The following is a 17,264-nucleotide window of genomic DNA, read 5'->3' as shown; positions in this document are numbered from 1 at the left end:
TCCCTGTGCGTGACACAACAGTTCCCTTAAAGAAAACCTGCAGTCTCCGCTCTCAACAACGCAAAAGGACAATTTCAGTCGGGATTCGTTTAAAAACACAACATGCAGATTTGAGTGGACACATTGTTTACGCGCGAGGATTCAAATCGGGGCTGCTAACTCCTCCTTCCTCTGACTCTCTGGAACCGGCTTAAAATTCACAATGACAGGAAGCGTTGTGCACTTGAGGTTTTATTGCAGAGCCATTTTTTTTTGGTTTGTTTGTTGTGTGTTGTTGTTTATGCTCTATGATGTACACGATTAAAAACGAGGAATGGCACTGTGTGATGATAACTAAACTAAACTGTGACGAGGGCTTGATCGCTGCTACACATGTTTAACGCCCAGATAAAAACACCCTACCATGACCTGCGTAGGACGACCGTGTGTGTGTGTGTGTGCGTGTGTGTGTGTGTGTGTGTGTGTGTTTGTGTGCGGAGGCCTCGGGGGGTCGGCGCGGAAGGCGGTTCAGTCGGTCTGGTGCGGGGGGGCAGTGGGGGAGTGGGGGCGGGGGGGTCAGAGGTGTGAGTGGCAGCAGGAAAAAGCACGTCATGTTTGTTTGGCGCCTCCTTTGTCACAGGCCACGCCCCCTCCAGCCCCCCCCCTCACCCAACCCCGCTTTCCTGCCCTCCTCTTGGCCTTATTTAGCCCCCCGCCGTGTCACCCAGAGGTCAGAGTGAGCGCGCAGACGCTGCCTCTTACAGGCAACACAAGCACTGGCGCACACACACACACACACACACACACACACACACACACACACACACACACACACACACGCACGCACGCACTGGAATACAGATTGTAATAGCATGCTAGAGTGCATCATAGATGGAAGTGCCTTGAAGGACCTGCTTCTCATTCTCCAGACCTCATTAGCTGCTGATTTATCTCCCCCCCCCCCTCCTCCCTCCTAATGCTCTGGGTGGGTGGGTGGGTGGATGTGTGGATTACAGTGTGAGAGAGACACCAGCACCAGTGTTCCAGTGGTGGATTAGTGTCTGTGTGAGAGAGAGTTGAAAAGATAATGATAAAAAAAAAACAAATAACAGAGAGAGGGGGGGTAGAGAGAGAGAGAGAGAGAGAGTTGGAGAGAGAGAGAGAGAGGGAGAGAGAGAGAGGGAGTGATGAGGACACGAGAGGTGTTTCTTCTGAAGAGCCCGTCGGTCCGAAGGTGTCGGAGTCGGACACAGGGACTCCGTCATCAAACATTAGCACACTCGACCTGGGGTCAAATAGATTAATAAAAGATCACACACGCACACGCACGTACAAACACGCACGTATAAACACACACACACACACACACACACACACACACACACACACACACACACACACACACACACACACACACACACACACACACACACACACACGAGCAGTGGCAATCTGATTAAGTATTCCGCTGCCCCGCGCTCCGTAATCATGACAAGTACACGCAGCGCTCGGCTCCACCATTATCCATTTAGCAAAATTTTGGTCTCGTCTTGCTCTAATCTGCTCAAACCCCCAGTGAGCTTATTATTGTCAAGGAAAATTGCTTAGAGCTGCGTGTAAAGGTAGGATTTTTTTTTGGTGGTGGGAGGGTGCAATATGTTTTTTTTTTGTTGTTGTTTTTTTTTTACAAGGAAAAAAAAAAAAAAAAAAAATGACGTCCTATTTTTGCATATTGTACTACTAATGGTTCCAGTGGTTGTACTTTACAGGCTTAATGATTAACTTGTTTTTTTTTTGGTTTTTTTTACAAAATAATCTTTTTCTTTTTTTTTTTCTTTTTTAAATCAGAGTTATCGCAACACCATTTGTTGCATAATTATGAGCGAGAGCGCGGGGATGGCTTGAGGTTAAAGAGCAGCTCTGGCGCCGGCGTCAACGGCGTTCCGCTGCCCTGCATAATTCATGAACTCCTGGGAAAAGAACTCCCGTCTCGGGAGGAGAACCTTTATTTTGCCTTCACCTGATCGCCTGTGCGCTGCCGTCCCGGGGGGGCCGGGGCGGACGCACGGGAGGAGAGGGAGGGATGTTTCATCACCCGCCGCAGTTCCAAGTCCTCTTTATTTTTCGACAAAGCGCGGCTGGAGACGCAAGCTGGGTGCAACGCTGCGGCGTCACCGTCTGAAGGCGTCGCGTTGGGAAATTCACCGGGGCACAAACCATCAAAGTCAGAGCCCTCTGTGATGTCACAAAGGGCAGTGATTTTTTTTTTTTTTTTTTTTCACGAGACACCTCTCCCAGACAAGAGCAGCTCTGCCCGAAGAGTGCGTTTGTGTGTCCACTCCCAAACCTGCAGAAGAACCCCACAGAGCTTCGTATTTAGCAGGGAGGGAAAAAAAAAACAGAGATTTCGGCTGGAGGCTGCAAACAGAGGGCTAATTATTTAGCAGTTGTTTGAACGTGGGTGCTCTGCTTTGATCCGGGATTGAGATAGGCAGGTAGATAGATAGACATTATTAATCCTAAATTGGGAAAGCTCTCACTAGAAGGAGTCAAACTCACGTTTGAATCAAAATAGAAAACATATAATAAAATATATATGACGTGAAAATGGTACAATATGAGACATTTAATGTCTTTACAGACTGAAACTTACAAATAAGACGTGTTGTTGCACTGTAATTACTGTTTTGAATTGCCATTATTGGATTGACGACCCAATAAAGCCTCGGCATTTGGGTCACAACGAACATTGGCGGGGGGGGGGGGTCCCGTAGGTTTCTGATGTGTTTCTGACCTGGGCGCCTCTCCGTTTGCAGACGTGAAGAACCTGGAGAACTTCCACCTGGTGGAGAGCGTGCAGGAGCAGGTCAACGCGGCGCTGCTGGACTACGTCATGTGCAACTACCCGCAGCAAACGGACAAGTTCGGCCAGCTGCTCCTGCGGCTGCCGGAGATCCGAGCCATCAGCCTGCAGGCCGAGGAGTACCTGTACTACAAACACCTGAACGGCGACGTGCCCTGCAACAACCTGCTCATCGAGATGCTGCACGCCAAGAGAGCTTAGGAGGAGGGGGAGGAGGGGGGGAGGGGAGAGGGAGAGGGAGAGGGGTGGGCGGGGAGGGGAGGGAGGGGGGTGTCGGAGCCACAGACAAAAAAAACACACAAACACTCTCCCCAAAAAGCTCCAAATGATGCATTCAAGCAAAACGGCTCCGGCTCTGAAACGACGTGTGAGACCCACGAGCGCGACGGATCTTCGGCTCCTCCAGAACCACAAGATTAAAAAAAAAAAAAAAAACTCTGCTGAAAGTGAAGAACGCTTAAGAGTCCGCCTGCGTTTGACACTTAGAGAAGGGATGCGGTGCCGAGTGCGCTGCCACCAACTATGACTTCAGGCAGGCTGCAGCTTGAAGAACTGAACCCCCCCCCCCCAACCCCCCAGCCCCCCCTCCCAGCCCCCCGAGTGGCTTCGGCGCTGTAGACGCTCTGAGAGGGAGGGCTGTTTTCTCCTCTCTCTCTCTCCCTCTCTCTCTGTCTCACCTGTCCGTGTTGAAAAAGGAAGCGGAGCAGCACCTGAGATGCGCTCCCCTCAGTGAAACTGCTTAAAGATGCGGCGGGCGCCGCAGAGACAAACCGGGCCAGAGACTCGCACCAGCTGTCGCATCTGTATTTTGGACTGAGTGCAGCTGGGCCTCGCCGAGACCGGCAGAGGCCTCGCTGGGGGAGAGAAACGGGTCTAAACCGAGGAGCATCTTCTGGAGGAAGGGAAGCGTCGGGCAGGCTGAGGAAGAGGAGGGCGAGGTTTTCTCCTGTAACGGAAGTGCTTTTGCTTCTTCGGTCACCCTGCGGTTCTCTTTTTTATTGTCTCACCTTGCCAAGATCATCTTAGAGTATGTACCTCACAAAAGACCAGTGTTAGATAAATCCAGCTAGTGTCGTCAGCTCAAGCAACTATATTTAAAGACCTTTTATCCTTGGAAATGTAAAAACAAAACAAAACAAATGGAAAAAAAAAAAAAAAAACACATCCTCACTTTTTTTTTTTTTATCATTTCAATAGAACTGGAACAAAACATGGTGCGATTCTGGAGATGGAGGAGGATCAATCTTTGCCTTTTGTCCAGAAAGACCAAAGCCTGCTGCAGAACAGAAGGAAATTACAAAAAAAAAAAAAACAAAACAAAAAAAAAACTTAAGTAATCAGTATTATTATAAGAGTTACAAAAAGGAAAAAAAAAAATTGTGATGTCACAGTTATGTGAGTCTTGCCTTATTTCATTACCATGCTAGCTAACCGTGCAGATGTGAATGGAAATATGTACAAATATATAGAGTATTAATGTTGTAAAGAAAAAAAAATAAAGCAAGAATAATTCAACAGGTGTTTACATTCATGTGGTCATAAGGGAGAGAACTGTGATGAAGCATCAATTGCAAAGCAATGATTTCCTTTAAAAAAAAAAAAAAAGAGAAGAAATCAAGAAATTGGAAAAAAAAATCACTCTGGTTTGCTTTCTTTAGTGTGTGTGTGCGTGTGTACAGTGGTCTTTTTTTTTTATTTGTTTTGCGTAGTACTTAAATTATGTCGTGAGACACTAAAATCAAAAAGGAATCACACTTAAAATATTAATTTCTATCTGTGTCTGCTGGCATTCAAACTTTTGTTCCTGTAGTTCTGTAAGAGGGTTCTGTTTCACTCTAAACCTTTTTTGTTTTGTAGTATTATTTTTTTTTCTTCTTTTTGTTTTTTGGTTTTTTTTATTCTATTTTATTTTATTTACAGTGCTTTTACCTTTATGATGTACAGTTTGTCACTGGTTACGCTTAATGATGAAGATAATTTATTGCGTCTCTGGGTTTCCATCTATGTGTTACATGACGTGAGGTGTCTGCGCCACAATAAATTTGTTTACTGTAGCATCTGCTCCTTTTGTTTCCAGTTCAGTGATGATGCGGCTCCGCGGGGGGGGGGGATAACATCGGAAAAGCGATGACATCAAGAAACGTATGAAAAGAGTATTGTGTTTATGGCAGTGTGTGTTTGGACCGCACTGTTTTGTTGTGACGACACATTTCCCAGCTGTGAGCTGTGACCTCCAGCTGTGTTTAGTTGCCGAGATATATACATATACATATATATATATATATGTATATATATTATTATTTTTTTTACGTTCTCCCCACAGCCACAGATGGAAGTTTAGTGAAGAACCACCTTTTGACGGTGAGTCCAGAAAACTCGCCACACGCGACTTCTAAATGTGTTGCCGTCTTCGAGCAGCCACATATCAAAGGTTGACTAAACTGGCTGTAAACAGAGGGCTAAATATGCAGATTTTTATTTGGGATCTTCTGCTGGCATCTAAACTGGAGGAATAAAGAGCTGAAATTAGGGAAAGACTGGAGCTTCAACAGCCCAAACATCACGTTCAGGCGCTCGCACGCTCATGCACACTTCTCCAGAAATCAGTGCGACGTTAATGTCGACGTTATAGCGTTAGCAGGTTGTTTTTATTTGCTCTTAAACACAGGGGAGAGGAGGAAACTGTCCAATAGCGTTGGATTCAGTGCACTCCAATCCATTTTTCACTTTTCATTCTTCGCCCTTTTCAGAATAGATTATAAGAGGGAGAGGGAGATCCGCTGCGTTTAGAAAGAATTCACGTTGGAAGCAGGAACTGGTTTCCCGTCTTGAACTCCAGTGTCCCTCCGACTGATGGAAATTCACTCGGCTCACAGGACACAATTCAGTGAGCACTGAGCAATACGCCGGCTAAATATCAAATGACGCCATTTACAGCAAGAAAAAAAAAAACAATGGAAATACAAAAAATATTAAAACAAATAATTAAAACTACATGAGCTACTAGAGGCATTTAAAATTATCAAGCGTACTATTAAAATATGCTAGAAATGATGTTGTCCCGCTGCCGCCCTCCTCGTGGTTTGGGAGGGGAAAAAGTGGGCAGTGTGAAGAACAGTCCAGTCTAATCACCCGGTCAGTCAACGCAGACAAGGCCCTGGTGTTGCGGGGGTGAAGGGCTGCGGGGGAAACAGGAAGCGGAGAACTCCAACACCACAGGAACATGAAGGCTCCGACCAGCTGGCGGGGCTTCCTCCTCGGAGGGGCGGGGCTCCTGGATGGAGGGAGGCAGTGGGTAAGTGAGGGGGTGGGGGGGGGGTTGGGGGTGTCGGGGGTGTCGGGTTCAAGCCAAACAGCACTCGCAGAGAAATGTTTGAAACAGTGAAAGAAAATCCTTCATTTTGCAGCGTGTGAGATGTTCAGCGGTGGCGACAGCGACTGGGATCAATTCTCCGGCCTTCATCTTGTTCTGCTGCTTTTTGTTTAGCAACAGGGTTGCTTCTATTACTGAGCTGTAACTGTGTTGTATGTTTTGTTTATGTTGAAGGACAACTGATCACTGAATGCACTGAAAACCGGACAGATAATATTTTTAGCATGATGACGCGGTCGTAATTAAGCAACCAGCAAACGGCCTTTGTGTGTGTGTGTGTGTGTGTGTGTGTGTGTGTGTGTGTGTGTGTGTCTTTTTTTTTGTAACGTTTCTGTGTTTTTCTGGTGTTCACGATGTTCAGCATCATTCCGACAATCTCGCTCGGACCAGAATCCAATCAGGATGGAACCCGTAGCGTCCGTTCTGGATACTCGATCCGAGAGAATCGCATCATTAGAATTTCTGTTCTCCAATAAAAACACACGACGGGCACCTCAACTCAGGACCGAACCGACCCAGCATTCATTGTCTTCCGCGGCGCGAACCAGACGGCCGAGGCACCGATTGGATCGGGCAGCAGTGTTCCCGCGCAGCTGTGAGGATGCTGGTCACAGAGGCCGGCGCCAGCCCCCCCCCCTTCCCCACCCCCCTCACCTCACCTCACCCCACTCCACCCCCGGCCCCCTCCCCCACCCCCCAGGTGCACAGCGGCGCCGTCCTCACTCGCAGCTTGGCTTGCAGTGCCTGGCCTCCTGTCTGTAAATGTGCTAAACCTGCCTTCACTCGCCCCGGAATTTGTATAAATAATGTATATACATTTATCCGCAGACTTTAACAAGTGCTGCCTCGGGTGAAAATACTCAGAAATGCATGCTATGCGCATCCCCGAAGGTGGACATCGGGCTCCAAACTGGCCGACTCGAAAGATAACCAGAGCGAGGGAGGGAGAGAGAGAGAGAGAGAGAGAGAGAGAGAGAGAGAGAGAGAGAGAGAGAGAGAGAGGAAAAAAAAAAACGAGGAGGAAAAAAAAAAGCACAAATAAATAACTTGCCAAAAGCAATATAAACACACGTACACACAGTTTTTCTCTCCGCCTTCTTCCCATCTTCTCTCTCTCTCTCTCTCTCTCTCTCTCTCTCTCTCTCTCTCTCTCTCTCTCTCTGTCCCTCTCACACACACCGATGCGGCCGCTGTCAGTTTCTGAACAAGTTTTTCCTTTTTCCATCACACAAACAGCCCCAAGTTGTGTCTGCCAGTCGCTGTGTGAAGCTTTTAAACTCTGGAACCACTTCACTCGTGTTTACCGAGGTGCTCCGGCATGTTTCCCCGCATTCTTTAAAGAGATAGAGATTGAGGGCACGAGAAAGAAAGAAGGAAGGAAGGAGGGAGGGAGGAAAAAAAAAGAAAGAAAGACAGAAAGAAGCAAACGTTTTTGGAAGTGTTCCAAGACTGCGAAGGAGGCGGGGGGCGGGGTGGGGGGGGAATAAGTGCAAGTGCACGCAGGGAAAAAAAAAAAAAAAAAAAATGAAAGCGGTTCGGTATTCAGTCCGGTGCGAGGCGAGACCGGAGGCCTGAGAAAAACACCGACTGGTCTGAATCAATTAAAAACATCTGCTTAGCGCCACATGGTGGCCGAACCTGTCGAGCCACACCATCCTGTGGCTCTGCAGTCAAATACAGGCAAAAATATCATCTGCCATCATTAAAAACCCAGAGTAACTCATTGGGATTATTTAAAAAATATTTTTTCATTTGTTGTTTTGTTTTGTTTTTTTTTAACATTTTACATCGAGCAATTTAAAAAATAAATGGGGAGGGGCATCAAACTGCAGCAACCTGTCCTCTGCACTCCCGCTCAACACCGGCCGCACTCGAATCGATTTTGCTGGCGATGTAAATGCTGAAAATTTAGATTGCCGATGCGAACTCGCAACTCTTCCGAGGGGCAATTAGCCAACTTTCTAATGGGCTGCGCCGACGGGCGGAGGGGGGGGGCTGGAGGGGGGGGGCAGGGGAGGGGTGGGCAGGGGAGGGGAGGGGGGTCCCATTGTTTGGCAGCCTGATGGACAAAGTTTAAAAATGTAAAGATGGACTGAACGGGGCCGGGCGCCGTTGACGGGGAACACTCAGCATTGTTATGCAAAGGCACCGCCGTCGCAGCAGCAGCAGCAGCAGCAGCAGCAGCAGCAGCAGCAGAAGCAGCGCAAAACAAATACGCTGAGGTCTGACGACGGAACGCTTCGAAGGCCGCTGCCGTTCCGCTTCAAAGCATGCATTATACATCACCGCGCATAAAGAGAGGAAGCCTACAGCATTATGATGTTTTTTCTTCTTCTTTTTTTTTGCACGATGATTATCCTTTATTAGTCATTAAAAAATAGAGCGGGAGGGAGGGAGAGAGTGGGGGGGTGGGGGGGGGATACAACTTTTAAGCACCTGAACCTCGCTGCCAGCATTCCATTAATTGCCTGCACAATGGCGAGAGCCTTTGGAGATTTTTCAATTTCAAAAAATGAGGAGCATGCATTCAGCAGTCGCGCTCAACGTTATACCGGCACTTAAATCCTACAGAGCTCGAATAAAAAAAAAAAAGAAAAAAAAAAAAAAAGGACTCAAGGTTGCAGCCCGATTGAAAGCCTCCAACTACAGCCACTTCAGAAATCCATTTAGCGAGCGGGGGGTTAGAACATCTAATTCAAACAGAGTCGCCCTGTTAAAACGGTTGCATCGATGCCTTTCATAATACACACACGCACACACACACACACACACACACACACACACACACACACACACACACACACACACACACACACACTTTGAGGTGGGGTGGTGTGCGGTGGGGGGGGGCGCTTCTTCTTCTCCCCCCTTCTTCCGCCTCCCGCGTTCGCTCGGCTCCATTGTGGGAGAGATGAACCTGGCGCACGAAAGGAATGCAAGACACAAAAAAAATTAACCTCGCCGAGACCTCCGCCAAGTGACGGAGGCGAAAGCTCGGCAGCATGTGGATTCTTGACCTCCGCCTGGCGGCGTCAAAGGAGCGCTCGCTCCTTTGTGACCTAAATGTCACAAAACCAGTTCCTCCGCCCGCGCCCACGGTTCCTCCGCCCGCGAACTGCTTTTACAGCACTGGTTTTAACGTAGGGTGTGATCACGCCAGGATCCACGCCCTGGGGGAGGACGACATGCACGCTTCATCAGAATTGGATTCTGAAGTGTGGAGACACTTGTGGATTTTTGTTTTTGTTCCATGTTGGACGACTTCTCAAGACGTGGCTGTCGGCACCAAAAAAATATAAAAATAAATGCCTTCTGACGATGATGTTACCAATGGAATCCATTCACTGTTTTTTGTGTAGCCATGTTCACAGCTTGCGTGGCTTTAAAACGTCAATTTTCAGAGGGGGGAAAGCCTAAAACTCATCCACTGACTTGGCAAACACCGCTTAGCACCTAAAACAGGTGTCACACAAACTTTCGCAGAAGAGTTTGGATGACAGGGCGGGACAAACGGGCAAACAACAAAACAATAATCATTGCCAAATATGTGCGTGTGCAGTGTGGCAAACAGCCAATGTGTGATGTAAAACAAAATAAAAAGACTTTTAATAGGTCCCATAAAATCAGTACACCTGTGGGGCAACAATTTTAACAACAGACTGTTTTCAGTTCTCATCGCCTCTCCCGGGCTTCAGTCGCACAATGAACATTGACACGCAACGCATCGTTCAACAACCTCTGAAGGCGTCGAGCAAATAAGATCAACTCGGGACTCGACGTCGGGACCGAGCGTCTACGCACGCGAGCAAGAGTCCGGAAGTTCCGGCTCTGCTCGGGCCGCTGCAGTCCCACCGCTGAAGCTCTAAACAGATTTCGAAGCTGTTGTGGCGGCACAAAACGGAAAAGGATGCAAATTTTTCGAGCGCAATCAACGTTGCGTAATGAGCTTGGCCAAGGTTTGAAGGCCGCCAAACACTCGTCTGCCACTTGTACGAGCTAATATAAGCAGCGGACATTCATTTAAAGTTGTCCTTGCAGCCCCGAGCATTTTGTTTAAGATTTTTATTTTAGTGCGCGTGTGCGTGCGCGTGAGCATTTGGGCTTACCCCTGCTAACGTTTGTACGCGCAGTATGTTCACACATAAATCTCAGCGTGAACATCTGCCAGTCGGCTGCTCAGATCAATGTTAAAATCCTCAAGAAAACCGAGTCAAGGAAACTTTCTTTCATCCCTCCCGGCCTCCCCCGCTTCTCCTTCTAGCTTTCCGAGCGTCACAGACAGTCGCTGGCGTGCCTTCAGATCCAAACAGCTGCTCTCACGTCGTCACCACGGTTGGAGAGTGATTATTTAGTCTGCTCGTCCCTCCTCTGGGACAGCAACAGTTTCTGTACGACACCGAAGACTCTTAAGAGGCCGGATCCTTTGCCAGAGGCGGCTACCAGCGCCGTAACAGAAGCTCCTACACTACCAATGAAGATCACAGACTGAGACGTGGCTGTGAAACAAGGCGACAATGGGCTCCAGGGATCTTGAGGGAACATCCTCGCAGCATCTGTTTGGAGCCGTGGCTGTTTAAGAGATTGGGGGGCCGGGGAACTGGGCTCGTCGGGCCGGGCCGGACCTGCTAAAGGCTCATTCTGGTCTAAATCAAAACACACTAATTGCTTGTGAGAGACTTCAGTCATTTATGTGACGCTATCAGAGCGCTGAGGGGAACCAAAACGCAGAAAGTTTCGGTTGCGCGGGCGCTTTTTGTTTTGGCTGCGGATCTGTTGGATGTAATTACAATTCCTGGTTGCGGTAGCCGAGGCAGCTGCAACCCTCACGACAACACCGCAGCCCGAGGCTGTGTTCTCCAGATTCTGGTAATTCTTTTAGTCTAAGTAAACTCCCTTGTTGCTGCAAGGCTTTCCAACTTAATTTAGAGCTACTCTCTTAAAACAGAATCTGCTACTAGACCGTTGGAGCGGACTTTTCTTTTTATTTCTGGAGCTCTGGCACGATTAAAGACAGGATAGCAGCTCTGTCTCAATACCCGATCTCCACTCAGGTGGGGGACAAAGAGGAGAAATAGATTTGACTGGGTGAATCAGCTGAGGAGGAAGGAATCATTACGTTATTGCTGATGTTTGTTAGTTTGATTGCCTTGCAAAAAGCCACTTGCTGGGTATGACTTCGGCACCATTACGCACTCATCACTGCAAAGCAAGTAAATCAAAGTCTCATGCTCGTCCTCCTGCTTGTGTGGCAGTGTCAGCTCTCCACAGCAATATTCTTCTCCTGCAGACTTCCACTGTCCTCCAGGACTCAGAGCAGCCCAGCTCAACCACCACCTGTCAACGCTGGCCACCACACTGGGAGTTACCCACACAGCCAACTGGAGTCTGTATTTCAGTCATGTCCACCATAAGACAAGAGACCAGGCCCAGGTCACAACACCCAACCCAGGTATGTAATTGACAGACGCTGGGGAAAAAAATACACACATCAAAAAAATTAAAAAATTAAAAAATAAAAGCAGCATAGTGAATGTAATAACACTGGAACAACCGGTTGGCAACTTAATTGCAGGCTCTTTCTGGTTGGACGACAATGTTGTGGCATTGGTTGATACCTTTATTAATCCCGCAATGGGGAAATTTTCATAATTGCAGCAAAGGTATTGTGCAAAAAAAGATGGAAAATTACATTAATTAAAAAGAAATAAGCTAAAAAATATACATAAATAAAATATTTGGAGGGTAAAAAAAAACAAAACAAGATATTTACATCTTATGAACAGAATAAACGGAAAAAGCACAACAACAAAGAAGATTGGGGAAAAGCCTATGAGACAAAGGACACAAAATCTCAAGAGGGAACATCTCAAAGATAATTGAGCTAAATAATGATCAAGATGCTAAAAGGATGACTATGAACTTCCCATCAGATAACATAAAAAAAGAACAAATTCCTCAACATAAATTCCGTAAAAACGCCACGGTTCTGCGTGCGTCAACGCGGCCAGGCACGTTTCGCTGCGAGATTGACAGCAGGAGGGCGGCAATCTGGTTTGAGCTCAAGTTAACTGGCTTTGATAAGTTCCCTCTGTGGGAGAGTCCGCAGCTTAACACTTTGTATCAAGCTCAGAGCCTAATGTGAGGCGAGTGACGGGAGGTGAAATGGGGCCGAGCGAAGCCCGGGGCTGCGCACAAAAGCAAGGGGCAGCGGCTCGGTCGATAGCGGCCTCCGCCACAGACGGCCGGGGTCGACCTGGCGCTCTGCAGGGGGATGAAACTTCCTGACAGACCTGAGATGCTGCGCTCTCTCTCTCTCTCTCTCTCCCTCTCGCTCTCTCTCACACACACACACACACACACATACACACACACACACACAATGACTTCGAACAGTAGTCTCGGTGTTCTAAATTCAAGGGAATAAAACGTCTGTGTATGTTTGTCAAGCACCAACAAACAAATAAAGGTGAGCAAGGCGAATCGTTCCGGCTGCTCCCTGCAGGGGTCGCCACTGCAAACTGATTTGCAGGTTTACTTTGTGATTTTTTTTTTTTTCCTGTCAGATTTGTCCCTTCGTGACACAACGCTCGCGCACTTATCCCAGCTTAAGACGTAATGCAAGGACGATACTCAAGGAGCGCCCCCTTGAGGTTGAATCTTGGGCTGGGCTGGAACCTGAGACCCCCCCCCCCGGTGTCAAAGCGGACACTCACACCAGCTCGGGTGCATTCTTTTTAATATGAAGTGTTTTTTGGACAGGTGATTAATAGCTCGCTCTTTCTCCCACTTTTACACAGCCACATACTAGCAAAGCGTTTAATTGTGAATTCCTTAATGGTAGATCGCTGTCACACAGAACGGTCACAAATACAAAAACAAAAAGGTTTTTCACCGAGGATGCTTTTGACCAACTGGTCCGTCCTCTAGCGGCAGGCGAGCCACACAGTGTCGGTCAAAGCTCCAAGTGACGCTCACAACTGATGAAATCTCTAACGACTCATCAATAATGGATGCTGGGAGTAAGCAGAGGAGCATCGTCAATGAACCGAGACGGGCTGAGTGGACTTTCTCGTCTCGAAACCGAGGAGGCATCTTGACGAGCGCGTCTGGAGACTCGGGTGAGTCCATCAGCGTTTCCGTTTCGCCCATGCCGACCCCCACTGCCACCATGGGGGGGGGCATGAGCTCTTAAGCATTTATTGGACAAGCCAACAGAAAAAAACAAATATTTCTATTAAATATGTTTCTATTAAACCTGGATTGGGCATTAAGAAGAGACCTATGGGATCAATACTTTTGTGGAAAGAGAAACATTCAAAACAGCTTCCTCTAATTCGCAATGAAGTTCACTGAAGCGACTCAGATTTTGATGAAGCCAACGTTCAGCTCCCGTGACCCACTCTGTTGTCTGTCTTCCCAAATGTTCTCATAAACAAGTGGGGAAACGTGGTGGTTGACTTGAAGATGACGGGACCAACAGGATCCTCTGCTTCACATTTTTGAATAAAATAATTACATGTCATTATTGACAGTATTTTTGTTTTTGTTGAGCTGTGCTTCTGGACAAGCAGCACCATCCGGTTACTGAATGTTGTTTTTCTATATAATAACTGTCTCGAAATGGTTACCAACTAACACAAAGGACATGAAAGGTATTATTTTTATACATTCAGCCTAATGGTCATCATCAAAGCTCAGGTCACCTTTGGGAAACCATGACAGCAGTTGAGGCGCAGACCACTCGTCCACTGACCTGCATTCAGACATAAACAGGAAGTTGACCGCAGGAAGGAAGACATACTTTTTTTTTTTTTTTTTTTTTTACAGCTGCGGCGTGGGACGAGCGCAGCCATACGTCAACATACGTCCGAAGGTGTCCGATGTCTGCAGCGACCCACTCGCCGTCAAACGCGACCGGCGAAAATGACGATGCAGGTTTTTGTGTTTTGGAAAACTGCGATCGTTCCCTCTTCCTGTCAGCAACTAAAAGGCCTTTTCCTGCGGCGGCCGCAGATAAACCTTTTTGTCCCTTTGTTGTCTGTTCTTGGAGGAGGATCAAAGTAGCGGCTCCAGCGTCAGGACTTTGGGATCCGTCGGGGGGGATTTTAGATGGCGGATCAGTGCTGAGGTTAAACGGGTTTGTTAGCACAGTGGATTACGCGCGTGTCCACGAGCCAACAGAAAGCAGTTTCTGGAGCACCGGTGTTTTGTACCGTTAAGAGATAACAACCCAGCGAGCCTAATGGGGTCTCGAGTACGCCCTCTTTGGTATCGACGAGATGTTCGACTTGGCCAAGAGACGGACGCCACAGGAGAACGCACACTTCGTTTTCCACGCAGATGAAAAGAGGCTTGATCAATACCTCTGTCTGGCCCCCAAACAAAAAAAAAAAAAAAGGTTGGGTGAACGAGGCTGAGAAGTGGAGGACGGAGATAGCGGGCGAGGGGGGGGGGGGGAGCAGCCCAGTGCCCTACAGGAAGTGATTTAATGTCCAAAAAAGACACGCTTGTTTTCCCTTCGTCTCTTTCCTGTTGTGCTCTGATAGGGACTTCCTCTCCCCAGTGGGGATGGATACGGGTGTCATCCGTCCTTCCATCCGTCCGTCCGTCCGTCCATTCATCCATCCCACCCACCCACCCACCCACCGCCTACGGAAATGTCATTCTGCTGCTGCGCTATCTTAGAGATTAATGAGCAAAGTAAAAAAAAATCTCATGAATCATAACAAAGATTTACGATTGCGACACACGTGCCGGCGAACCCAGTATCAGCCGCCATGTCATCAATAACCTGAGTTCTGTGTATTGTTCGAGGGAGTCGATGGTGGGGCTGGCAGGCCGGCCGGCCGGGGTTAAGCCCCCTGCCACGACAAAACCAGGATGATCTCTTCCTGTCTGCCTCAGTATCTCAGCGACCAACTCCCTTCCTTTCCGCTAGCTAGAACACACTGGGAAACACACACACACACACACACACACACACACACACACACACACGCGCACACACGCACACTTATACATATTGGTGTGATGAGGAGCAAAAAGAAGACTGGCTCTCTTTCCAACCAGTCCGAGAAAAAAATAATTATTTCATTTTACAAGTGATTCCAATACCGCCAACGCTTCACACGCTATTTCAATATCTGAAGAAATATTAATTCAGAGGAAAATAGGAGGTAGAATTACGTGCCAGGCCCACTTGAGGGAAGTCATAAAACTCTCCGCAGGTCCCCGCGACTTTGCAAGAGATCAGCACTTCATTCAAGGGCGGCAGTCGCGGCGAACATACCATAGGACAGCCCTTCATTTTCAGAGATGGTCGGAGGCACGAGAGAGAGAGCGAGAGAGGAGAGAGAGACAGAGAGAGAGAGAGAGAGAGAGAGAGAGAGAGGGAGAGAGAGAGAGAGAGAGGAGTAATGAGGGGAATGCGAGATTGGATGCGATCACACCTCATGCAAACAATTGACCTCAAATCAGTTTTAATGATGGCAATCCGTATTTTTTTCCGTATGAATGTGTGTGTGTGTGTCTGTGCGTGCGCGGTGTGTCGTGTCACAATGATCTTTTGCTCCTTCATCTGCTGATGGATTTAGCACCGTCACACACACACACACACACACACACACACACACACACACACACACACACACACACACACACACACACACACACACATACGCGTGCGCAATGATCCTTCTGTTAACTTCTTCTCATTCACTCTATAGCAATCTTAAATGCAAACGCACACAAATGCACAGAGATAAGTGTGTGTGTGTGTATACACACACACATACACACACACACACACACACACACACACACACGCGCGTAGATGGAGGAAATAAGCCGTGTCTGCTGAGGATGTGAGGTGCAGTGATGGCACATTAACGATGGGACCCATGACAGCCGTACACAAAGCATGAAGTCGGCCTTTCATTCAATGAGGATTGTTTCGGTGGAACAATGGCTCCGAGCCCCACTGAGGGTTGCGGAAGGCTGAGAAAGGCGGACTCATCAAGCAGCGGCCGGGTGAGCAGCGTTTCAAGTATTTCAAGCTGCGGATGATCCTGTGGGTTTTCATGGGGTTTGTGGATCAAAAATATCACCGTGGGGCAACAACAGCCATTGTTTTTCAGGACTGTTAACAGCCAGGCTGACAACAGCTGGCTTTCCATGAAGCTGCTTTTGGATTTTGTACATTAAGACAGCCTGATGGAAACTGTGATGTGTTCAAGCGTGAAGTGTTAAAAATAAATAAATAAATAAAACAAAATTAAAAACTACGATTTAGTGTCCATATAAAAGCAACTTCAACCTCTGGAGACACCTGTAGCAGACAAACACAACGCAAAGTGTGCGCTAAAGCTACAGAGCAAAATGTTTTATGGAAACAGGCTTAAATAAACTGTCGTAGTGAAAATTCAGCTGATGGGGCCTGTGCTGTTTGCGTCTTTCAGGATCTGCTCATAACAAGCAGGTAAACACGGTGAGCATTAACAGACCAAAGTCTTCCTCGGCCTCATTCACGAAATAAACAAAAATTAAATCCACGACTGACAGTGTTTACTCAAATCCTCTCACTGTTGTTCTGCTGGATTTGTTTTTCTCAGCTTGTCCAGCAGCCTCATATTCATTACTATCAAACCACCTGATGGAAAAGTAGCAGTACTGTTTTTAGTTGTTTCTTTTACAAAGTAAAAGTTCACTTCCCAATACTGCATTTGACCAACTGTAAATATTCACCGGCTCTTGTGAAATTAAGCGCCAACAAGAACACGAGCTCTGTGGCTGCAAACGGTGCAACCGGTGATGTATTATCATTCGAAAACTAAATAAACATGAAGTCATTTCACACAGCTCATAAACTGCCACTAACGAAGAGGCTAACGGCACGGGCCCTGCGCGTGTGTATGTGTGTCTGCATGTGTGAGTGTGTGTGAGCGGACCATTTGCATTCCACACTGCCCATTTGGCCTATGCTAATGGAGTCTACTGATGCAGAGCAGCAGGTCTTAATGAAAAACCTTTGGCTGGTGATCAGTACTATTG

At 47.5% G+C, this 17,264-nt stretch overlaps 1 protein-coding gene across 1 annotated transcript in view; it reads right to left on the bottom strand.

Annotated features, from left to right (window-relative positions):
• Nucleotides 1-5,468: 5,468 nt before the first annotated feature.
• Nucleotides 5,469-17,264, bottom strand: part of LOC142897942 (adhesion G protein-coupled receptor D2) — a gene marked incomplete at its 5' end in the record, with an annotated part of 73,926 nt that continues 62,130 nt past the window's right edge. The window contains one exon of the mRNA XM_076040589.1: nucleotides 5,469-6,116. Within this exon, the coding sequence (XP_075896704.1) occupies nucleotides 5,979-6,116 (138 nt within the window). The remainder of the gene's footprint in view (nucleotides 6,117-17,264) is intronic.

This window comes from Nelusetta ayraudi, unplaced genomic scaffold (genome assembly GCF_046127955.1).
Source record: "Nelusetta ayraudi isolate G7.1 ecotype Tasmania unplaced genomic scaffold, CSIRO-AGI_Nayr_v1 ptg000062l, whole genome shotgun sequence".
Taxonomy (NCBI): domain Eukaryota; kingdom Metazoa; phylum Chordata; class Actinopteri; order Tetraodontiformes; family Monacanthidae; genus Nelusetta; species Nelusetta ayraudi.
This window is presented reverse-complemented; position numbering and strand designations above follow the sequence as displayed.